At 44.4% G+C, this 25,179-nt stretch overlaps 1 protein-coding gene across 7 annotated transcripts in view; it reads right to left on the bottom strand.

Annotated features, from left to right (window-relative positions):
- ADCK1 (aarF domain containing kinase 1) overlaps nt 1–25,179 on the bottom strand; it is a 73,752-nt gene that overhangs the window by 14,677 nt on the left and 33,896 nt on the right. For all 7 annotated transcript variants that reach the window (XM_027672640.1, XM_027672656.1, XM_027672674.1 and 4 more), the window contains 3 exons: nt 8,753–8,911; nt 4,853–5,011; nt 1,558–1,674 (listed from right to left, as the gene is read on the bottom strand). In XM_027672640.1, the coding sequence (XP_027528441.1) occupies nt 1,558–1,674; nt 4,853–5,011; nt 8,753–8,911 (435 nt within the window). The remainder of the gene's footprint in view (nt 1–1,557; nt 1,675–4,852; nt 5,012–8,752; nt 8,912–25,179) is intronic.

Here is a 25,179-nt window from a genome sequence, read left to right as displayed (position 1 = left end):
ATAGATAGATAGATAGATAGATAGATAGATAGATAGATAGATAGATAGATAGATTCAGGTGATTTATAGGGAGCTAATGTATCTCTTGAAAGCCAAAACTGCTATATATTATAAGCCAGGTCACTTTTGAAAAGTGGGCTGCCACCCCCTCCTCATGCTCCTTTCAGCGTCTGCTGTCTTTTGCTCACCTCACCACCATGCCATGCAGTCGTTTATCCAGGGCAACAACAGCACCAGCTGATAATGGATCTTGGTTATATTTGTCCCCCCTGCTGCACCTTGCCAAAGGAGAAGTCTGGGGTGTGCACCGCTCCTACCTTGTATTACTGTGGCCATAATAACAGACCTCCTTCCCCATGATTTAGACAAGCTCAGTATTCCCTCCTTTCTACTGCTGCTTTACTGGCAATCAGTAAAAGTTAATCATTAATTGCAGGGGGTGGGGAGAGAAAAGGAAGAACAGCTCAGTGCAGGCCCTGAGAGAGTTTGTAGAAACTCAGACTTACAACTGAGCTGAGTGACACCCTATACCTGACAGATAGCCAGAACAGTCTGAGGCTTATACTTTGCAGCAATAGAAGTCTGTTGACAATTTTTTTAGAATTACTTCTTAGCCATCATTTAGAGATCAGCTCAGAATCAGGAAAATATGTGGTTTCATCGCTGCATAGGACCTATTGTGCCAAGATGTCGCAAAACATGGATGAACAAAAAAATTAGCAGAAATTTTCACCCTAAGTCACTCTAATCGCAAGCAAAAGCCTCTGCAAGTTAAAAAAACTGAAATTAGCTCCTTCTCTACAACTTTGCTATCTCCAGCAGTTTGAGAAAATTCAAAGAAGTAACCAAAGTCCCAAGGAGGTATACTATGCTAGCTACCTTGATCTCAGAATGGATCTGCTATCCAAGAACTGTGAGGAAGCCCACCTCAAAATCTGAATGTACATATTGCTCAAGAGCCCTACTGCTAACGCATCAAAACAAGCCTTTCTACTTCAAGACTTGAAGAATATTCACTCTTCTCTCTGATTGTGTGGGCTAGATTTGACCTCTGCCTACAGCAGAAGAAAAGGATAGGATAAACTCACTCAAAGAAATGACTCTCTCACTTTTGACCAGTTGACTTGTCCAGTTGAATGGAGCTGACTGTGTTTGGCCATGGACAAAATTTTTCAAATCTCTCTTAATAGCAAAGTCCACAAGACAAAAAAAAATCAGAAGCTGAAGTTGTTCCTTTAGGGTAACAGAAACTGCCATCTTGGAACAAACCATGGGTGTCTGTAATATAAGAGCATGGTCATCTTTCACTATGCCTCCTTGAAGGTCTCTCTAGCTGTGCAGCCTACAGGAGAGTGTTGCCAAAAAGGAGTTTTGTATTTTTCCAAGAAGCACAAGAATGGAGATCTCTCAGACTGATTGCTCTGTTCACATCTGTATGTGCTTCTTCTTCTGCCCTGTCCTATCCTGTCAGCCTCCATTTTGCATCAAGGTCAGCTGATGGCAACATCAGTTTTGCACTGCCCACCACATCCAATTCAGAGATGGCTGAGAAATTACCTCATTGACGTTGATGCCATTCCTCTCCATGTAGGCCCTGTCATTCACCTGCCCCCCTTCCATAAACTCCATGAGAAGGACGCGCCTTGTTGAGAGCTCCCAGTAGATCCTGGGGACCTGAAACAGGAACAGATGGATTAAGTCAGGCAACAGGTTGGGGAAGGAAAGAGAATATATCACACACAGCCCAGAGAAGGAGTAAAAATGGAAGTAATTGAAGTGAGGACTTGGATTTTTTTGATGAGCACATGGGAGGTAAATCCATCTACTGGCCAGTTGCCCTGGACAGCAGCAATGTGTACAAGGATAACACAACAATTCAACGACAGCAGGATCTGTCCTCATGCAACATTTCTGGCTACGCTCTACAATATCTTGACCACCTCCCACTCCGAGTGGAGTAGTCTGAGAGCTTTCTTACCTGCTCTGCAGCTCCTCTAGCTGGGCTGTTTAACTAGTACCTACTGTAAGTTTCTGAATCATCCACTCAGCTCCTTTAGACAGGAACTGCATCTTGTTTGCTACGCACGGGGTCCACTTACACAGCTTTAAAAATTATAAGCCATCGCCATAAATTGCATCTCCGCAGTGCCCCTTGGAACACGAACGCCTTTGAGCTGACAAACCCTGCATACTTAGGCCATCTGCAATTGAACTGGGAGAAAAATCAAGTGTCACAAATAAGGGACTTTTCACAGAAACCCTGGGAGACCCTTATCTATCTTATTGCCAACGTGACACAGTGTAAAATGTCAAAGCACTTTTCATTCAATCTGCAGTAAACCAAGCTGAGTGAAGTACCAGTAAGAGGCCTGGTGCCATCCAGGGAGGTAGTGACACAAGCATTGCTCAGGCTGGCTCCCCATTTTCCAGCCTCTTTTTCCAGACAAATTTTTTCCATGTTGAAGTCTCTTATTGTCAAGAGCCATTCTGCTGAATTCCCTCTGGATATTCCTCACATCACTGTGCTGACCAAAACACCAATCTGTCCAGATTTGCTTTTGCACATGGGTGAAGCCACACAGGTACATTTTACCAAAGATATAAGGGAGTTCAATCCATTCCCCTATTGTGCCCCGGTACAGACACACAAATTTTGGATCACACAAATAGTGAGCCAGCTGTGCAGCCCCCTCTCCTCACCCTCCTGACCCAGGCATGGACTTAGGACCAGCATCTTGGGGCAGGACAGGAAGAGGTAAGAGGTGTTGCCCATCTAGTGTGACCAATGCGTTGGGATGACCAGCCCACTGTAGCTCACTGTAGCTCCTGAACAAGCAGCATTTCTTGCTTTTAACTACCAACAATGTCTCAGTCCCTCATAAACTATCTGCTTCCCTCACTGTTCCTGTCCTAGAGAGACCAGTTCTACTTTACCATGTATGTGCCACTTTAGATCAAAAGCTCCTTTGCTGAGCAATTCCAGTCCCACCATTCAACACTCCTGGCATACTTTGCATGTGAACCTTGCCTAGACTTTGATGCCAGAGATTCACTATGGGCAAGGGGGATTCAGTTACTCATAGCCTTTCCAGCTTATCTGGATATTCATTCTTTGCAGATAGATTGCTGAGAAAGCCAGCCAACTCCAAAACTAACAGTTCCCCAACCCATCTAGCTCACTGATCCCTGCTGCCTTAGATCATTTTAGATGACACTCATTCTTGTCTCAGAATTTACACAGGCAAGTCAGTGGGCTTGTAAAGCACTATCCATGCTCTTGGAGATGCCTCTCTCAATCAGAGTCGAATTCTTCAGTGATTTTTTTAATTACTCACAGATGTTTGGCTGTAATGCTAGCGTGTGGAAATAATTTATCTCTGGCTTTAAAAGCTCAAACAGGTTCATGGCACAAAATCTACTTCTCAGCTTTCTAGCGTGTTTAGGAAAATTAATGATACAGGGGCCCAATTATTCTGTTGCTTTTAGGTGATGAACACGTCTCTGAATTGGCAGGTCAGATGGAAGGATTCATTATTTAGCCATCTCAAGCCATTTGTTATTGTTACACATATTGATATCATGATAGCTTCTTAACCCAGTGAGGAGGTGATTGGCTGTCTCCATGGGGATTTACTTCACAGTATCCTAGTTACAGCTGCAACGGATACAGCTCTCCAAGGTGCATCACTTCTGATAAGCACCCACTCAGCAAAACCATTGGCCTTTGGCCTTCTGTAGCCCTGGTGGCTTTTAGCTATCTGTGTCTATGGGAAGGCCACTGCTGCCACTGGGCTCCAAAAGGACTGCGCCAAACCTGGAGTCAGGCAACAAGGAAAGCACTTGCATGGAGGAAGCAAGGAAAAATGGATACATCAGGCTGTAAAGCCCAACAAAAACTCATCTTCTTTCAGACCTCTGTCTTGGTACTTCTGCATAAACAGGACATGAAAACCTCATTTTGATTGTGTGTATCCAGGAGGGTCCAAAGGAGGGTATATTTTTTGCTCCCGTTGTGTATGTGCAAATGCAGTTACATCAGTGACTGTGCCCACGGCGCTACATGTGTTTCCAGAAAGTACGCACTGGAGGCTTGTGCCTCTTGTCTGTCAGCAAAAGATTTCTGAACGTGTGAGTTTGAAGATGTGAGCTTATGTCTTTCCAAGAATGAGATGTGTACATGTCTGGTTATACTTGAGACATTTGTCAGTGACCTCAGACACTGTGTCGCAGGGGAGGTGGGTAAGAGAGTGAGTGGGGAAGAGCTCACGTGGATGTAGTTGATTTTGTGTATGAAGATAACATGAATGCATTAGCCATGGATGTTTATGAAGGTTGTATGCCCAATTCTAGAGGGAGAATGTGCCTTTTTGCAGTAGGAAGGACTCATGCAAACATGTTTCCTCCTGAGATACAAAGTGTTCCCAATACTACTCGACATCATCAGCTTCAGTCTAGCTTTTCTGTTCTGTGTCCATTTCTTGCCCTCAGTTGAGATAAAGTCTAAGAAAAGGTACCATCAGATGGTTCAGCAAAGAATGGCAAATTCACACGCACTAGACAAGTTCAGAAAGAGCATTTGAGAAAATGAGTAGCAGGCTCCAGTGACTGCTGGCCCCAAGCCACCACTTCTGGCCCAATATAGAGTGTGTACAGTACAAAACAAACATGGAGAAAGCCTGCCTCAGAGCATTTTCTGGTCTGTATTAGCAGAGCAGTCTAGGATGAACAACACAGAGGGACTGAACTCCATTCTCCCTCCATATGGTTCCTCCAGTTGGTGAATGAGGTACATAAGACACAGTAAGGGAGACCACTAATGCACATATATAGACAGAAATATGTGTTCCCTCACCTTCAGGAAGTCAAAGTTCTTGAGCATATAAGCAACCTTCTCAGCATTTCTGCCTTCATTGAGGAAATCCAACTCCAAGGGCAGATTCTTCTTAGCTTCTTCCACCAGCCACATGAACTCAAAATCTGGAAAGATCTGCTTCACAACCAAGAGGAGAACCTGAAAACAAGGCAACAGACAACCAGCTGCCTCCTGGCTACAAAGCCACATAGCTACACACAGTGCTGTTTTGACAGGATCATTCCATATAACTTACAGATTAAAAAAACCCAACCTACACCCCAAGTGCTTTTAGGGTTCCTACAACATCACAATGCAACACAGTGTCATGCCTTGGTCATGTAACACAAATTTTGGCTTACCCTTCCACATAGGCACATCTAGGACTTAAATGATGGCACACACACCAAAGGGAGCCCAGCTGCCTGCTGCCTAGAAGTAAGCAGCCCTGGAAAAGAGACCACATGGCCAGATCTCGCCAAGGGCATGGCCCTGGAGCAACTCTCTTCCGGGTCCTATAATTCTACAAGCCACTGTTTGGCTTCATTTGAACAGCTCTCAGATAAAGCAGACGAGAAAGATGTAAAGTAAGACTTGTCACCTCTATGTTACTTCTTCCACTGTTGAATGAGAATTTTGCTAGCACAGATAATCCACGGGGCAGTTCAAAGACAGTGGAGTTTGGATACAGTTAGCAGGCTACAGGTCTTTAAAGAACACTTCTGGTGGGGGTCAGAGGGCAAGTTGCTCTTCAGCATCAGTCACAGCCATCCTCAGAAATGCTGAGGAGGTGTTTTCCAAGTATCATATATTCACTACCTAGAATCCTCGCCTTAAAGGGATTAGGTACTCAGCTACACAGCACCTTGAAAGGCTCATCCAAAAAGTTCCTGGAAATGTTTGCTTAAAGCAGTATTTAAGGGGCGAGTGAATCAAGATTACACAACTGCATGGTATAATCAAAGCTTCGTGGCAGCCAAGCATGTTTTCTGGTCAAAGAAGGGCCAGTTTCTCCACTAGAGTCACAAATTTACGCAAGCTGACAATTTGGACAACGCCTTAAGGAAAATAATTTTTTTGGCAGTTTTTAACTACTTGAGTCATAAAACAAGTAAAAAAAATAAAAATGCAATCCACTTTGCTGTCTTTACCTCACCTGTTCTGCACATTCATCAGAAAATTTAAACAGACGTGTGTGTTACTGCACCACTTCCCTTTGTAGATCTTCACCACTGAGGTGGGAATTTCTGCACTGCAGGAGGAACATTTAAAGTACACATAGGAAGCTGCTATCATTGAAATGTATGACAAAAAATAAATTTATGAACCATCACTGCTCCTGTTTAGTTGTGTGACAAGGTTTGTTCTCCATCCCTGTCTCAACTTCTCTTATCTAAATGCCAGTTCCAAACTCAATGTTCCTTTAAAAATGTAATCACCATGTTTCAGACACTATTGAATTAGTTTTTTACTATTATATCTAGAGGCATAAATCCTTTCAAGTTTATGTCACCGAAATGAAATGTAACCAGTGATCTTCATGAACATGTACATAAACTTCATAGGGTCTGCAAGATTATTTCATTAGTGCCTGATGTGAGAAAATTTGTGCATTTTTTTGCTTTCTTTAAATACTCTTTTGAATCAATTTGCCAACTTGACCAATGGCAGGGACATACTTAACAAGTATTTCACCTATCCCTTTTCTGACATCTGTCTAAAATGTTATCTTGAAAAAATTATTGATATAGGAAGAGCAACGAGGTATGTCTCTCTGGGTTTATCAGATGCTGTACTGATTTTTAAAGAGTCAGCATTGATTCTATGAAACTCAGGTGAATTTAGGAATTTTCCATCTAGCTTTTCCCATTCAGGCTCTTTACCATTAGTCTCAAATAAGACCATCTCCACCAATATTTAAATTAATGTCCTACCTAGCTGCAATGTCTATCTGATTCTTAAAGGACCAGAACATCAGTGCACGTAATCTGGCTTTCCATGCAGCCTACACAAAGAGTCCCACACAAGGATGCATGCAAGGTAACACTTCACAAGAGACCTTTTAAAAACAAAACTGTCTGTGTCATGTTCTGAGCTACTTTCCCATAGCTGTGTATACACAACAGATCTCAAGGATGCTAAACTAGGCTGTCTGTATAAGAACAATACTAAATTGCCAAAAGGAAACACACTGTTTTAGTTTCAAGTTTCCCAGGGAGAACAGTTTAAAACCAGAAGAGACAGGAAACATTCTAAAATAATTTGTTTAAATGTCTCTTACCAGTATAACCAGCAATCACAGCAACATGGTGTAAGGGGGTATTTTTTCTGTGATACCCATTGTTAAAATGGCAAATATGCCAAGGTAGACACAGCTTTTGGCTCATCCATACAGAATCCTCTTATTGCCCTGGTCTCACAGTCTTTCATTACCTGCTCATCCTTAATTCTTGAGTGCTCCTTTTCTGCTACCCCTGTTCTGGAAAGGAGTGAAGGATGTCATAAGCCCCCTGAGAAGTGCTGTGCATATGATGACTCACATAAGCAAACTCATTGGGCAGACCAGTGCAGTCAGTCCTAGAGAGGACCCGAATCAAATTTAAATCTACAGCTGGACCCAAACTCAGTTCCAACAGTTCTCTGTTCTCAAACCAGCACTGAGGCAGACAGATCTTATCTTACTGGGACATCTTTTTTTAACCCAAAAATTTCTTTCACTATGAGTTCAAAATAAATATTCAGCTGCAAACTAATGTGCCTCAGCTACAACCACCTGTGCTTCTATGCAGACTAGCCAGGATTGCTCAAAGCAGAGTGTTTTAGCTGCCTAAAGAAGCTTTAGCTACATGCTCCTCTGAGAGGGTGCTGGCAGGATCTTTGATTCCTGATCTTCTGTGATGGAGAACTGTGTTATTGCATCAGCAGTACACTCTAAACACTTATCAGAACCCCTCAGCTTAAGCTGAGGTCCACTTTAGTCCCATGGACCTACCTGTCTGCCAATGAATGTGCATATTACTGCATGATATATACATATATATATATTTATTAGCTTTATTTATTACGCTTAAAGCTTTAGTGTTAACCACTTACAACCTAATCCTTCCCATCTCCTGCATCTCAGCCCTGTGTCCATTTCCTGTTCCATACCGTATCACTGGCATCTTTGACTACTGCAATGCAGTTCAGTGCCACAGTTTTTCTCCAGTTCCTCCCTTCCATGGCTAGACTTAGAAGTTCGGGAGAAGCTACAGCACTGCATTGGGAACATGAGTGGTACTCCCCATTCAGGAGAGGAACAGGAGCCAGGCATTGCAACTTTTTCCCTAGCTGAATCCCTCATTTGTGTGTCTGCCCCTGTAAGGTGACCCTCTCCATATTTCAGGGTTTTTTCTTCCACCATGCTTAATGTTCAGCATTAAGGAGCTGATGAAGAAACAAAACTGAATCATAGTGTTGAATTCACACTAGAATTTAATCTAAAAAAACATGTTAATCACAGACAATGATTTTTCTTTGGCCCCATAGCCCTGACTGCAAGAGAACTGAGACAAGTTTAATAAACCAGTTAATAGGGATACAGGCTGAAGAGAGACTTCGGGGCTCACTCTCTAGCTCTTAAATCTTATATGGACTTGCAATGATGTCATTCATGTTTACCTATCTTCCTTCTTCCCTCATTCCCTCTCACCCTATTGTTCAGACTTTCCATCCACACAATCACCAACACTGCTATCCTCATCAACTTTGTATATTAATCCTGTAAGTCAGCATTGATGTCTGCTGAGGTTTCAAAGCTACAGGTTGGTTTTGTTACATCTGCTTACACCATGGGTGAATGTAGCCCCTCATATTTCAATGGCAATTGCTCTGGAAGTCAAAGTCAACAGTTAGTTTTACCTCCATGAGTAAAATATCCTTGGAGCTCTGAGCTTGGACCTTTGGGTGCTGGATTTTCACTGCCACTGTTCTCCCATCCTGAAGCACCGCTTTATGCACCTGGGCTAGTGATGCTGCTCCCAAGGGAGTGTCCTCAAAACTCATGAATAGCTCTTTTATCTGTCGGAAAAAGGGAAAGAAGCATCAGCTTGAGGTGCCAGAGGCTACCCCAAGAAAAGCCCTGCCCACAGAGCAGAGAGTGCACATGCCAAAGCTGGGCATCTTTCTTCTTTCTTCCGTGCCCTCTCTTAGCCTTGTCACTGTTTGGCCTCCCAGTGAAGCCTGCCAAGCACGCAAGTGCCCTGGAGATACTCTGCTTATGGAAACCTGTGGCAGAGCCCCAGCAGCGCATTTCATCTTGGACTTGTGGTGGCCAGGTAGTATGTGAGGGACCACTCCAGGCTGTACTGAAATGGGTTGGAGTGATTATGGTCAGCATCCTAGTTTATCACTGGGTGCAGAAGCCAACAGCTGTTCCTTTGCACGTATTTCTTCTGCAGACATTTAATAACACCCACCATCACCCCCTGAAACCTGACAGTATGTATTCCCATGCATTACAGCACCAGCAGCTTACTTGGTGAAAGCCAGCACATGACTGGGAGCAGTGGTAAGGGCAGGATTCAAGGCAGGGGGACAAAAATTGCTGTTTGCACCTTGACAACCTGGCCTGAAAACATGGTTAAGGTGATGGACTTTCTCACACCTCCTATAAAAGTAACCAATGCTCTCAGCTCAGAAAATGCACCAGGTGGGGACAGCAAAGCACTTTTGGGCAGGAGAGGAAATTATTAGCAGCTCTGGCTAAGAAACTCAGGACTAGACTATAAGGAAAGTTGTGGATGAAGTAGATTTACCAGGGGCAGGTCCAGGAAGCAAAATCCGAGAGAGACATGTGTGAGGCAATGGGAGGTGGGCACAGGCTCATCTGCCCTGCCTAACACAGCTCCCTGCCAGAGACTGTCAGTGCAGCACTAGGTAGCACAGGCTCTGGAAACACTACGACCATGGTAGTGCAATATCAGCCTGGTTGACCAGCCAGACTCCTCTGGCTGAGCCGGAATTTATTTCCCCATAGTAGCCTTCACAGTGCCATGCTCTGCATTGGTAGCTAGAGGAGTGTTGACAACACACCCATGTTTTGGCTACTGCTGAGCACAGAATCCTAACATTCCTTCTTCAGTTGAGGGCAAGATCTTGGGAGGGGACACAAGTAGGCCAGCTGACCCACACTGACCAAGGGGATGTTCCATATCATATGACGTCAACCCAGATATAAAAGCTGAGGCAAGGAGCAGGACCAGAGGCAGTCGTTGTCTCTGATGGCTGCCTGCTGACAACCATTACGTGTGCTGGAGCCCTGCTTCTCAGAGAAGTGGCCGACCATCGCTGCTTATGGGAAGTAGAGATTAACTGCTGGCTTCTGCCTTGTGTGCGCGCACGCTGCTTTTGCTTTCTTTTTTGCATAAACTGCCTTATCGCAACCCACGATTTGTGTTGTTTTCTTTTCCCACCTTACTCTCTCCCCTGTCCGGCTGGGAAGGTGAGGGATAGAGTGGCTGGGTGGGCACCTGGTGAACCCACTACACTCAGCACAGAGGGAGGACAACACAGTTATGTGGCTTCAGGCACAGAGATAGTTCACATAATGCTAGTTGAGGGTTTCTGTCCTGCTCCATAGGGCAAGGTGCACATAAGCTCTGAGGCATCCAGAAGTCAGCAAAGTGAACCTGTTCCTGCGGGCTCAACTGATTTTGGGTGAGCAGTTGAGAAGCCTGTAATTTATGCAGTAACAAAAAAGAAAGAATGTCAGTGCATTTTTATAACCTGCTTTTTAAAAGGTAATTAAAGATGGGAGCTGCAGCAACCTAGTAATTAAATATGAATAAAGACCTTATAAGCAAAGTTTTCATGCAAAGCCTTAAACGAATATTCTTTTTGCTGACAAGGAAATAAAATACTACAAGGAGCAGCCTGTTCCCTCCTGCAGCTGCCAGGGAATGAGCCCCCTCCCACACTATCCTACCCCTTCTCTTCCAGCCCCTTCCACAGAAAACTACTGCTAGCGACAAACTGGAGCATTCACAGTAATTAGATTCCAACACAGACTCAGCTGCCTCCAGTAATTCACTAGGAAGGTGCATTTTATTTATTTAATTAATTCCCTTTGGTCCTGGCGGCAAAATCAATTAAGTAAAACAACTGCATTTAAAAACAACTAGTTATGTGGTTTTTAATTACAGCAGGTCCATAATTCAAACCTATTGACATTTGTGTCTCAAGAGAAAAAAGGTTTTTCTCTCTTTCCTCTCCACCCTTTCTTTTCTCTCTCACTTCTGGATTGGAGATTCTCGTTTCAGATTAGTATGAACAAAGAAGCACCTACAGGATGACAGATGGCTCAGGGCACATGTGTTCAAGACACAGGGGCTTTTACCATTATGTGAAGTTTGTCTATTGGCTGAAGAAAGGACCTCTTAAGAATAAAGACTTAAGGTGGCCAGAAGCATGCTGGGCTATGAGACACCTTAAGGGAAAAAAAAATGTAGAGAACTTGCCACATGAGGTCGAGCTGGGACTTTGTTCAACTCTCTCACTACCCTACATCCTCATATTAGGGGGACAAACCCTTTACAGAGTGGTAGCCAATATTACTAGTCTAACTGTCGTAAGGGTGATAACATCCTCCAAAGGTTAAAACACTGGGAGTTCACTGGCCTGAATCCAGTAAGGTACATTTATAGTAAGATCATACATAAAATGGATGAAATTCCATCTGCTCTGGATTTCAGAACCTCTTAATTGCCTACTCTGTCAATCCAACCAATTTCACCAGTACTGAATGCATGCAGGGGAAAAATAAAACAGGCTGCATGTATTCCCTCTGGCAGGAATAATACAACATTCTCATGTGACTAAGTTTTCTAAGGAAACATAATTGAATAAAGTTGTGCCTAGGAGTTCTTTTGGGCAGAAGAATTTCTTTTAAAAACTTGTTACTTAAGACGTGAAAGCCAGGTTAGCAGTCATGTCCGTTACAGCCAGCTCAGTGGCCCTGCTGCAATTCCAGGGGGGATTTGTGCGCATTCACAGGCTGCAGGCGAGGACAGCAAGGCGAGGGACTGCAACAGGGCCAGAGAATTGATGGATCCTCCAGGAGTAGAAGGGCAGAGCATGCTCATGGGGGAGGCAGCAGATCACAGCCGAGCCATTACACAAGCAGGTGTGAGGCTGAGATAAAGCAGCAGCACAATTACAGCTGGGTTCCAGGACCCCCCACTCGGCAAATCACCCTCGTTCATTATGAAATTGTCCTTTCTCAGCTCACTGGAGGCAGCTCGTGCAGGCTGTGTGTCTCAGACACGCAGAAATGAGCGAGAGCCTGTATGACATGGAAGAAGAGAAAAGATGAGCCAGGCTCCCACACTGCCTGCTGGAGAGTGGAGTCCTTCCCAAGGAAAGGTGGCTGCACCCATTTCATGCAGGCAGGGAATTCCTGGAGCAGGCTGCAGGCTCTTACTGCTCACAAGCACCCTCAACAAAAACTCTTTCATTTCTAGGATGGATGATCAGCAAGCAAAGGTCTGGGACAGTCTTGGAGCCCACCTGACATGGTACTTAAGGAACTCTCACGTTCTTTCCAGACCACAGCTGGTCTCAAACAGCCTCATCAAACTGGCTGTTACCATCTGTAAGCCTGGCAGGAGATGAAACAAGCATAGTTTCCACACAGGTTTAATAAAGGTTTAAAAGGAACTTTAAGGTTGCTCTTTCAAAGGAGCAGGCCAGCCAGCTGGAGGTTTACAGCTGTACAGGTGATCCATGTCCCTGCATGGGTGCTTTCCCCCACTAGCCAGCTCCCCAGTGGACACATGCTCAACCAGAAAACGTATGTGTCACTGTACTTCACTGGCTAGAAACACAGCCCTGACTGCTTAATTCAAAAGAATGAAGCTCATTTAATTTTAAATATGCAAAATCTTTTCATGACTGTTAGCATTAGTATTCACACCTCAGGGAACTGATATAAAAGCTCTTACAGGATCTATCTGCTTAGAAACTTATTAGTATGTATTTGTGCTGAAGTTGCACCTAGAGACCACATTAAGCCCAGAGTGCCATTGCATGAGGTGCACAGCCACCACAGGCCCTGCACAAACTCATGCTTTCCAGGAGTTCCCAGATGTCAGCTACAGGCCTTCTCACATGCTGAAGTGCCTTCCAAAAGCACAACTGCTCTGCCCAAGGTCTGCAGCACACACCACCTCATGCGACAATGTTGAGCATCAGAATGCCTCCATATTTTTTGTGAATCCTGTCCTTAAACACTTAGGAAGATACTGGGAGTCAATTGGATTTAAGCTTCCAAATCCTGAGTCCTTTCTGAAAGTATTACCTTACATGACCTGCCCAGCATGTTCTGAGAAGTCTTTGACAGAATTGGGATTTAACCCAGATATCCCAAGTTCCAGCCTGGTGTCTTAATCTCCAAACCATAAAAATTACATGTGCATGTCTTGCTAGCTAATTTCTTTTGAAATATACTGACTCTTAATCCCAGCCTTTTAATATCCATGTGCTGCAGCAAATGATCAAATATTACTGCCTGGTTTCAACCTGCCCACTATGTTACCTTCCTTCTCCAGAAAGGTTGTTAACACAGTACCCTGGAACAGGAGCCTAAGTCACAGAGCCCCTTCCCAGCCCAGCACTACATAACATCTCAGAGCGAGACGTGGTGGCTCTGCTCTGCCATTGTGACGAATGGTGGTGTAATGAGTTGGCCTTGGCTGGACGTCAGGTGCCCACCAAGCTGCTCTATCCCACCCCTTCCCAGCCGGACAGGGAAGAGAGAATAAGATGGAAAACGACTTGTAGGTTGAGACAAGGCCGTTTACTAAAGCAAAAGCAAAGGTTTGCACACACACAAGCAAAGAGAAAATAACAAGGTTTATTCTCTACCCATCAGCAAACCATGTTCTGCTACTTCCTGGGTAGCAGGGCTTCAGCATTTAGAGTGGTTTCTCAGCAGGCAGCCACCGTAAACAATTACTGCCCTCCTTTCCTCCTCCTTTCCTTAGCTTTTATATCTGAACTGATGTAATATGGTATGGAATATCCCTTTGGTTAGTTTAGGTCAGCTGGCCTGGTTGTGTGCCCTCCCAGGACCTTGCCCTCGACTGGGGGAAGGGATGTTACAGTGCTGATGCTGTGCCAGCACTGCCAAGCAGTAGCCAAAACACTGGTGTGTTATCAGCACCTTTCTAGCTATCAATGCAAAGCACAGCACTGTGAGGGCTGCTATGGGGAAATGAACTCCATCTCAGCCAGACCCAATATAGGTGGCCATGTGTCAGCAGTCTGTTCAGGATAAATTTAGGGTGCAGTGAGATGCAGGATCACTATCAGAAGATGTTTCAACAGCCCAGCCTTGTTTAGGTGGCAGGCTGAACCCCTTTGTCTCTTAGACAACACTGGCTACATTTGAAGACAGAGTGGTGAGCTCCAGCTTTTGGTTTGATTTGTACAGTCATCCTTATATTCTTCAGAAGCTCTCCCAACAGATCGGCCCATCTCGATGACAGCAGGATCGACAATGGAGGAACTGTTTCACCTGCTGCCATCTGGGACTCTTTCAGAGCCTAGAAAGTTCCTGATAGACCCTGTAAGTTTCTGAGAGCACAAAGGATACAGGGGATTCACAGCTGGAATGGCCCAGTGTTCAGAGTAAACCCTGAGCTTTAGTAACAGTGCATCTTCATGAACCATCGGTCATGTAACTTTCAGACAATATAATTCTTCTTGTTACCAAAAGTATGGTAACTATGCCAGAGCAGAGTGTAAATACACCTATGTCAGAGAACTTTGCCAAAGTCTGGCACAGGTGGGGAGCATGCAGCAAGAGCTGAGACTACCTCAGGCAGAGACCATCTCCAGACACTTCATTGTGCTTGACAGCTTCACCAATCACAGCTGCTCAAAACAATTCACAAAAAGGGACCCAACAGGGATAATGCTACTCCTTTATTACCAAAACCAATGCAAACTGAAACATTCAAAACCCCAACCATGATTTCACAGCAGATCTCCTCTTCTGATCACAGCATACGATATAATTGCTACTGAGTCTTGCATTTTGTATTTGAAGACTGTAATCTACAAGATGTCCTGCTATTTTAGAAGGGGATCACTAGGCAACACAGGATTAACTTGGAACTTTTTTTGCCTCCAGGATACTCATCACAGGCCACGATGCAACAGAGCTCCATAAAGAGGAGTATTGTGTTGCGATGGTCAGGAGCAGCTCCCAGTATCCCATCATTTTGAACCCGTGCAGCAGCACAGGAAAATGCACATGGGGGAAGTTGGTATGAATCCATTCAAGACAAAGGGAATGATACAGCTGTGAGACAAGTCCACGGAGGAAGCAGACAGCAAGAAAGTGATTAAGGTAGGTAAATTTTGCACATCTCCTGTGCTGTGATTCTCTAAGCTGGAATTTCCTTGATGGGATGACTTGATTCATCTGGTTTTTCCATTCCTGATAGAGACAGCACCAAACAGTTCCCTCTTAATCACGGCTTCATGAATGGTAATTTGCTAAGGTGAGCTCAGTCTGCAGGAGCCTTTTGAGAGTTCCAGAAGGATCATGCTATCTGCAGCCTCCCAGCCAAAACAGCATGAGGCACTGTGATAATGGAATTCATGAGCTTGCTGGAAAACAGACCAATACAATATCACTCTGGGAAGAAATGTTTTGGGGACTACAGCTGCCACCTTAACACTACTTAGTTCAATGTTCTCTCTATTTCATGTAGCAGAATACCTGAAGAGATACTCAATTCTATGTCTGTTATAGCATTACTAAGGCTTGCGTCTCCAAGAACTTTTGGAATTCACTTTATCAACACTAGGATGCTATTGCTCTCAGAAGTCTGAAGCCTTTTCTGGTTTAAGGGATGTGAACCTCATCCTAGGCTGGTCATCTTTTCAACAGCATACACATAACTGCTCATGGTGCCAAGGACTCATTGATACCTGCAAGTCTGCAAGACCAAGTTCTAGGTGTGAGAAAAATGTTACCTTGGTGTAGAGCAATATATTTTCCAGACAGCGAGGTTTTTTCCATTGTCCCAGCCTTTCTATCCCCTCTGCGAAAACAAAATGTCACAGTATTGCTCCAAGAATTATTAAGACAGCAAAAACTGAAAGATTAGATTTATTGCAGCAGACAGTGGATTATGAAGAATAATTCATCAAATGTCAGAACAAACAGCCCACAATTTATAGGTGGCTTTGTTGAGTCACTGAAATCTGATTGGACTTCTCCCCACCTAATGAATGCCAAGCCTAATTGATGGTTCCTAAATGCATCTGTCAAGAGCGTGTATTTATTACTTCAGTATTTTTAATAATATTGTAGATATATACAGAATAGTAGTTTTCTTTTCAATGGATTCCCTGGTGTTCATTACATATACATGTACATGTGCATGTATATGGAGGTATATGCTGCACGCAAATGAATGTTGGTAAAGATATGTGTGTATTCTCATGCACTGGAACAATTACATACGGCTTATTGCACAAAATTAGCCATATCTTTCAGTGCACAGGATTAAAGGTAACGTGGTTCTTTTCAGGGGGAAATGTGCAATAAGATTCCTGCCTAGAATCTGGAAGAGCTGAGCTCTAACATTATTTCTCCTTGATATCCCATGTGAAGCTGAGCCAGACCATGCCACAGCACTCATGCTTGGATGAGCAGAATCAGGGCTGTCAAGACAGCTAGAAATGTGCTCTTGTGTAATTTATCAGGACCAAATTTGTAACTTTCTTTTTAAATACCTATCTGTACAATACATATACAACAGTTATTACACAGAGCCACAGACATGTCACTTCATGTGCCAGCGGTACACAATTGCTCCTGGCATGCCAATCACTGCAAACTTGGTTAATCACTGCTGTTTCACTACAATAGTACAAAACCAGGGTTATCCATCAACCATCAGCCTTTCTTCTAGGAAAGGGCTGTGAGTCACATGGGGTGTGAAGTTCATATTTTCGTATTATTTTTATGTGGTACCACTTTGGTCCTCCGCAGCCCACTACCTGCCATACCACTGAGAATCATCTCTGGGATCCTACCAACAGCATTTCTCAGCCACAAGGCCATGAGTGTTACAGAAAATGAACTCTACTAAGAAGAGTCCTTGATCCCATCATCCGGAGAACAAAGTTTGCTCACTCATTCACTGTCTGATACCTAGAATCCTGCCTATTTCCTGTGCTGCTCACCTATGATCCTCTTCCTGTAGTCTCTTCTGGCTAGAAAAGCACTGGAAAAACCTACACAAAGCCACTCTTGTATTCATCACATCCATCCACTGAGCCATATAGCAACTCTATCAGTCTCTTTTACTTGGTATAGTACCTTTAATTATTACAGAGCCATACTTTGAGGAAAAGCACCTTTTATTCCATCCCTGATGATTCCTGCATAATAATCTGTGCTCAGACACACACATGGTAGCTTCATTTATTTTCCTAAGTCAGATCCTTAAGACAAGGCAGAACTATCTGAGAATATCACTCATCCTGGATCGAAACCTGGATCTCAGCTGGTGACAGCTACAATAGGCAGTAACAGCAATGAGCAGACAGAGCTGATTTATGTCTCCTGAGACCCTGTGTGTGAGGTGGACCTCCTCTCCCATGTCTCTGAAAGGTGAGACACTTATCCATGGCTCCCACAAACAAACGACATTCAGTCCAACAAAAGCAAGGATTGTCATGGCCAGACTGGAACATAACTGGCTCAGGAACATCCTCCTGACTGGCACAAGGAGATAAATGTTTTTAATCGATTAAGCTATTAGGTGTCCTACTACCTTCCACAGACACAGGATGCTATGATTAACAGACTAGCTCAGCACTCAGAGATGCTTTCAACAGTTGGAGTTCTACACTACTATCACCACAGCCTCTTTGAAGCTTAACTTCATTCAGCTGTTCTTTGTCCAGGTGCTGGTTTCACAAAGCACTCTGATAGCAGAGAGATTGCACATTAGACTTCTGATGTAAGGCAGATATCAACCTGAATTGTAGAAAAAGATCCATAAAAGTCCTTCAAGGAGACAATTGCATGGCAAATTAAATCCACAACGGACTTTGCCAGCACCATGTTCAGAAAGGGATTCCATGCATCCCCTAATGATCAGTCATACAAACCCATAGCCCAGAGCTCTCTGCACTGATGCAGAGATAAAAGTTCTCTGTTAAGTAAGCCCCATCATTTCCTGCTTCCTTGTCAATTTCTCCTCTGAATACCAACCTCTCCTTTCTTCTCCTGCCCATATTTCCTCTACTTTTCAGGTGTCTGCTCTGATCTATCTGCTCCTTCTGCAGTTCATTTATTATCTGTCTCTTCCTCCTCTTCCTCCCCTATTTTTTCCCTTGCCCCCAGATCTTCTTGTTGGGCTGCCAAGTCCCTGGTTCAGTCATGTAACTCAGTTGATTTACTTTCCTTAAAGCAGTGTCTGCTCTCATGTAAATCACCCTCCAAACCCAGCCTGTGAAACGGGCTTGTTCACTAAACTCTATGAATAGGAAAGTAGGCACAGCTGGCCTATTCATAATCAACATAAAAAATAGATTAGCACTTTACAGATTAAACATTATCGTTTCAACAGTTAACATAAATCAACTACACTTACAGACCTAGCATTGCTGCTGCCACTGTAGGGTGGCAAGCACTGCAGAGGGAAGGGCTGCCAGTCCAGGGTGCAGTGGGAAAGAGCTCGTTTGTCTTCCACCTTGAATGTAAGTTCTCCTCTGGCGCCCCCAGGGTGCACTGCTAGAGGTTGTTTTAAGGAGAATAGTAGGCTAAGGAAACAAAGGTAGGGGGGTAGTTTTGATTAATTCATATGCATTTCCAAGCAGACCAACAACCCGCTATTCTAGAGACAGAATTCGATTGCCCTACTTCCCTCTCTAGGGCTGATGCAACTCAAAAACAGAGCAACAGAGTCAGCCTCTGGAATAGGAGCAGGACAAGGAGCCTCTAAATACTAACTGGTACCTAGCTCTGTTTCCTACAGTTCAAAACATCTGGACTTCTGTGGTTGAAGTAAAGCAGTTCGGTGGATTCTATCTACTGTAACCATCTCAAAAAACACCTTATCAGAACCCAGGGATTCACCTCATCAAAGAAGGGCCAAGTACTGAGATCCACTCAAGACATGTGCTGTGGAGAGCAAAGCCAGGAGAGAGTAGCTCAGAGCCTGCTACTGCTCAGGCTGCACCTCCTCCTTCATCAGGTTCAGGACACTAAATCACTGGAAATGCTCAGCCCAACATACTGCCATCAGTGTGCTATGGTTGTGTAGTCAATAGAGTGACAAGGCCCACAGAACCAGTACAGTCCACACCCTTCCATTCCTTCCTGCTCACTCACTGAAAACCACCCAGTGGTCTCAAATGTTTAGCTTGGAGCAGCCAACCTGTAATTCCTGAGCTGGTTCTAATGATTTGCAAGGGACTGGGAAAGACCTTGGCCAGGATATCCCATTAAGAACCAGCCTCACAGCTCTTTCAAACAAAAAGGAAAAAAAAGAAAAAAAAAAGAAAAGCAAAAGAAAAAAAAAGACGAGAGATTAGGCTATGGTCCAAAAGACAAAAGACAGACTGGTAGAGGAGGCATGGGATTAGAGGTTTTTTTGGCAGCCAGGGCAAAGCCATTAGCAGTTTGCAAAGGGCAAGGCAGCAAAAGTTACATGGAGAGACTTCTTTAGTATAACCCCTCTTAACAAGCCCTGGTAATTTTAATTGCTCTAGCCTCCTTCTAGCCTTTCTTGATAAATGGGAATAGCAGTTAATAGACCTGAACCAATCAGCTACATCCAATACGGTGCTTGGCAAAATTAGCTTTGTTCTCCATGCACAACTGATACCACCTCAGTTTCATTCATTATCCAAAATGAGCCAACTAATGTATATTTCCTACTAATAATTTGAAATTTGGAAGGGTTGGTGCTGAACAGCCTCTTCCAAGAATTTGCTAATTTGAGATGGAGTGGTTATGTGAGCTTTGTAAGGGAGAAATTCATGCGTTTGCTTCAGCTGAGCTCTCCTGGCACGAGCAATTGGTCATGTGAGTTTACTTCTTCAGCTGTCACAGACAGCTTCACAGGTTTGGCTCTGAACCATGCAACCTGTAAAACCAAATACTACAAAGCTTACAGAAAATAAGTACAAAACATGTTTAATGTTCACAAACATAACTTGATTTCCAAAGGGAACATGAGAAAACTTCCTCTTTCTCTGGCTGGTCAGCCAACTTGGAACAGACACACTTTGCTCACTAATGGTGTAAAGAACTTTGAGATCACTTAGATCCCAATTTTTGCTTCAATTCTCAAAACATAAAAGCATGTTGAGTGTGAGGCTTCCCATAATGAGAATTTCCAATGCTCCTAGCAGTTCTTTCACAGGGAATACCCAGGCAGAATCAAGGATAGGATATTAAAAGATCAGTGGGTAGGCAGATGACAGGATTCCTTGCTCCCTCAGAGAAAAAATCACGCATAGTAAACCCAGCCTGTGTTTAGATCAGAGCATCAAGAATATTTCAGAGTGTATCAGCAGTGGGCTTTGAAACAGGAGCCAGTCACTCCACATGGCAGCTCAGTGTTTCTGCCCCTGCCCAGATCCTGAGGATGGCTGAGCAAATGAGATACATATTTGAAAAAAGAAAGTCTCCATATGCAAGAATAAGGACAACTATTAATCCCAGTTACAGATTGCAATTTCCAGTAATTGTTTGGAACTGGAAGGGTTACCCTCTGCTGAGAGGTGGTTCTTGACAATGGCTAAAGCACTGTTGTGCAGCACATCCACCACCTCCGCAGGACATGGACACTGAACAAAGCCCAATACAGCTGTCATGGGCATTGCCAGCCAAGATGTATTTGCATCAGATCGACACTTCAGGTGTCATCAAAACTCTGAGAAAACCGTACGGAAGAGAGCTTACCATCTGCACACAAGACACTGAGCCAACAAATTCCATGCAGGTATGTCATCCACTAGCCCTCAGGCACCTAAAGCATTTGTAAACTAAAGAAAAAAAATGTCACTAAACATGCAGATCAGAACTATTCTATATGAGAACCAGGCCATTCCCCATTGCATTTTCTGATCTCAAATTTTTCACTTCCTTGCAGAAAGTCCTCCAAACAATCCTTCAGAAAATCCACTGTCCAGCCTCCTGTACTGTAAATCTTACTAACTTGAAAGACACCAAAGGAGATTATTCTCTAATCTATACGCAAAACTTCCCTTTCTTCGGCAACAGAGCTTAGAGCACGCAGAAAGAGGCTGCCATGAGCAGGACTCAGCCATCCTCTCCCAGAAGCTCTGAGCAGACACAAAAGCCATGGGAGGAAGGAGTACACTCTTCCAAAGCTCCACTGGCAATAGGGACACCAAGTTGTCCTTGGCATGACAGTAAGGGTCAGTAACACTGGAGCTTGCATACAGAACGAACAGGGACATCAGAACAAAGCAAGGTTCATCACTTGAACCACATAAAGCTCCCTGCTTGTTTTCCCCATCTGCCCTTGGAGCAGACGTCCTGCTGCCTACCCAAGGGCTCAGTATAAAGGCAGTCACAGTGAGATCCGCCAGTGACTGTGGCCTCTTACCACAGACAGTGCAGGGAGAGCACAGCAGAGGCTGCAGCAGCAGCGGGAGCTGCACAGGCAGCCCCTCCTGCCTTTCAGTTGAGTAATGTGGGACCATTTGTTCTGGGTGACATTAATGCTATTCCCCATCCATCTCAGACTCTTTAAATTACCTTTTTATGGCCAAAATCCTTTTCATAATTGATAAAAATCTCTTTTTTATATCCCAAGTTATTGAAAGAAATGTGAAGTTTTTTTATTCCTTATTATAGTTTTAATACAAATGTGTTTTTTATTGACGGCTGCTTGGAAGCCCTGACAGGCCTACTGAGAGAGACTCACAGGGGAGGGAGATGGGCCATATCCTCCCGTTCCACTTCCCAGCCCCTCACACTGTCAGAGTAATGGCCACCACAGCCCAGCTTCCACTCTGGTGGGTAATGGAGGGTGGGTAACATCATGCAGAATGAGGAGATTTCCTGTGACCGACAACACCCATAGCAAGTAAAAGCGGCTCTTGCTGACCTTAATCCAGTTTCCCCGAGTCTGTTAGTGGTGTACACAGGGGCCAGCTTCACAGATCACCCCAGCATAGTGGAGTGCGTGCTTTAGGACAGAACTGGTCTCACAAGCTACAGGAGACCTGGGTGTTCAGCAAACCAATTCAGCATCAGTCCTACAGGCCCACGCAACCATGAGAGCAACCAGGCACTGCACCACATATCTGCCTTTGGGCAGAACATTTGAGCACAAGGCTGTGCAACACTGGAGGAGGCAGGCATATGCCCTGGCATCCTGGATGGGTTAGACAACAGCACCAGCCTAGGAAGAGGCTTTCCGGAAGCATAACAGAATCTGCAGCATCATGACCTGAAGACCTTGTGACTTAGCACAGTAAATTAATCTTCTCTAGGGCATCATATGAAGCCAGCTACAGAAAGTGGTTCATATTCCCTTGGGAATAACTTGGATGCTGTAGGACATGAAGTGTAATACCCAACAGCCTATTGAAGGCCTAGCTGCTCTCCCACAGGGCTGAGCACTGCTTCAATAGTTCTGCAAATATCTCTCACCAGAGCTTAAAACACTAATCAACAATTCCAGAATGTAGGTACAGTCCATCATTCTCCCTGTTACTGGCACAGGAAAGGCTGCCATAATATACCAAGAATGCATACAGAAATAGGAGTAAAAGGAGTCTCTTCTATTCCCTCCATCTTTTCTCATACTTCAGCAAGGGAAGTCTCTTGGGGATCAGCACCTTGCTGTGGTCTCATTCTAAATCTTTCCCATGGCAGGCTCACATGGACATATGATTTTTGTCCCTCCCTGTCAAATGGCCATGTGGCATTGCTGCAGATCATTGTAGTAACCATGCACCCAGGTGTATATGGGTACATCTCAACAGCATATGAATAATAATAATAATAATAATGGCCCATCTTCGCGAACGAAAATTTGGGGAAAGGTCTTTTTACCTTTCCAGCCTGCGCAATGGATTTTTTAGGTGAGACACAGCCTGCGCTGAACTGAGCCCACCCTTTAATCCTAAGGTTCATCTGCCGGGGCCAAGCAAGCTTGGACAATGGCAGTGAGGTCCTCAGGACGTAGGTTTGTTTAGAGTGTCCTTCTCATAGATGGATGGCCACACAGGGCTAACGACCTCCATCAGGCCAGGAGACCGGGGAATCGAACCCGTGGTCGCAGCAGTGAAAGTCCTGCACGCTAACCACTAGGCCACCAGGGGTCTCATATGAATAATACTCATGTAGCCAACTTAGAAAACATTTTGAGAACTTTGGGAGCAATTTAAAGTAGAGGGACAAAGGGCAGTATTCGTCTTAGCCATGGTTTTGCTGCACAGACAATGACTTCTCAAAGAGTATCTGTTTCTTACCTGCACAGCACTGGTGCCATGCCAGGTACAACAGTAGGAATCCAAGGCTAGATCCTCCAAACATCACTGTGAAAAGGCATCCTGCTTCACAAATCACAACACAGGAGGTTCTTCTTCCACATGTGCTTTGTTTATAAATCACAGTCAAACCATTGACATATCCTGCCCTGCTCAATCAGTGAGCAGGAGGTTTCTTGCAAATTGCAAAATAGTCCTTGAACAGGTAAAAGCTGCAATTAATTGCAAATGAAAAGGATGGTCTCCTTGGAGGTGCTGGGTAATCAAGCAATTAGAAACTACTTCCCATTACCTGCATTCCCACAAAGCAGAGCTAGACTGACATCCTTTCAAATGACTGTCTTTCCATCTATTTATGATGAAATCTTTATATGATTCGGCTTCAGCAAAGACAAGCCTTGACCTTTGGGCTCTCCCTAGCCCTTTCCTCCAGCTTTGAACAAAACAAGCATTGTAAGCAACACTTTCAATCACTGGTGTGTTCTCCCTGTGGAGCTTGTTTTGTCTCAGCCTTCCTGGAGCACAGCAAACTCCCCAGCAATGGTATAAGTATGCACGCAGGATTTCTTGGGATCCTTCATTTGACAGCATCTGAGACTGCTCAGCTTCAACAATTTCCACTCTTCTCTGCAACAGCTTCAACAACTGTTAGCAAGAGGCCAGAGATCTGAAGATAAGTCAAGGGGCAAGAAGGAAGGAGAGACTCTCACTCTCATGGTAGGTGAGACTGGCCCTGTGCCCTACACCAGCCCCTCACCCCCTAAGCAATTACACAGTCTGGACACAGAGCACCTGGGCAGCTGTGCCACACAAGCATCCCACCAACATGGGAAAGACCCTACCTGGGACCACACTGGCCTCATTGGAGGGATGCTAACTCTATCCTTGCCCTAATCCCCAACTGTGCAACCTCAGTCCAGACATAGGAGCAATGACTACAGAACCTGCTTGACTGGAAGCTGCCAGAAAGGAGAAGGACAGGAACTGGGATATTTCTGAAGGGACAGTGTGAGAGATGGGGAAGGAGGGAGCGTCTCCCACCGAGGAAAATCACCTCCAACATGAGATAAAGCCTGAGTAGAGCATGGAGTACACAAACATACGGAGAGGGAGTTTGTGTACAGTAGTCTTAGGGGAAACGCCAGTAAGTTGATTAAAAATGTGTAAGGATGGGCTGGAAGCTGATGAGCTGTGAAAAGTGACATCTTGCTGTATACAGGAGAGGTAATAGAGTGCTGCTGCCGGGATAGAGTATGCTGTGGCCCACTGGGATGTGCAATATGACAGCAAACCAGGAGGTATTCTGGGACTAGAAGGAGGTAAAAGAGTGTGTTGGCATACACAGGAGTACACAGTGAACAAGAAGATGTCACAGCATCTAAACTCATTATCCTTGCACAGCTGCAGAGAAGCAAGACCCGTATTAAGGACTGCACTGGACAGTAGTGGAGCTAGATAACAGAAAGGCACCAAGGATATTTGGGAGACCACGGTTGTAAAAGCTGTCAAGACCTTCTGCAATGACTCCATCCTATGATGAGGAAAGGTCTGGAACAGCCTTGAGCAGAGCAGAGCAAAGCAGATGTACTTTTGAAAGAGGAGAGTTTCACAAAAGTCTGATCAGTCTTAGCAATCAGCAATTAGTTCCTCTGAGCACTTTGTCCATGGAAATCACATGCAGAAAGATCCACAGGAAGCCTTTTTGACAGATAATATAGAAGGGCTTTCAGGTAGCCTGGCCAGAGTCAGAGATGCCCTGGGTTCTACATCTCTGCTCTGGGACCAAA

Source organism: Neopelma chrysocephalum, unplaced genomic scaffold (assembly GCF_003984885.1).
Source record: "Neopelma chrysocephalum unplaced genomic scaffold, ASM398488v2 Primary Assembly neopelma1_24, whole genome shotgun sequence".
Classification (NCBI taxonomy): domain Eukaryota; kingdom Metazoa; phylum Chordata; class Aves; order Passeriformes; family Pipridae; genus Neopelma; species Neopelma chrysocephalum.
The sequence above is the reverse complement of the archived record's forward strand: the minus strand, read 5'-3'. Positions and strand labels throughout refer to the sequence as shown.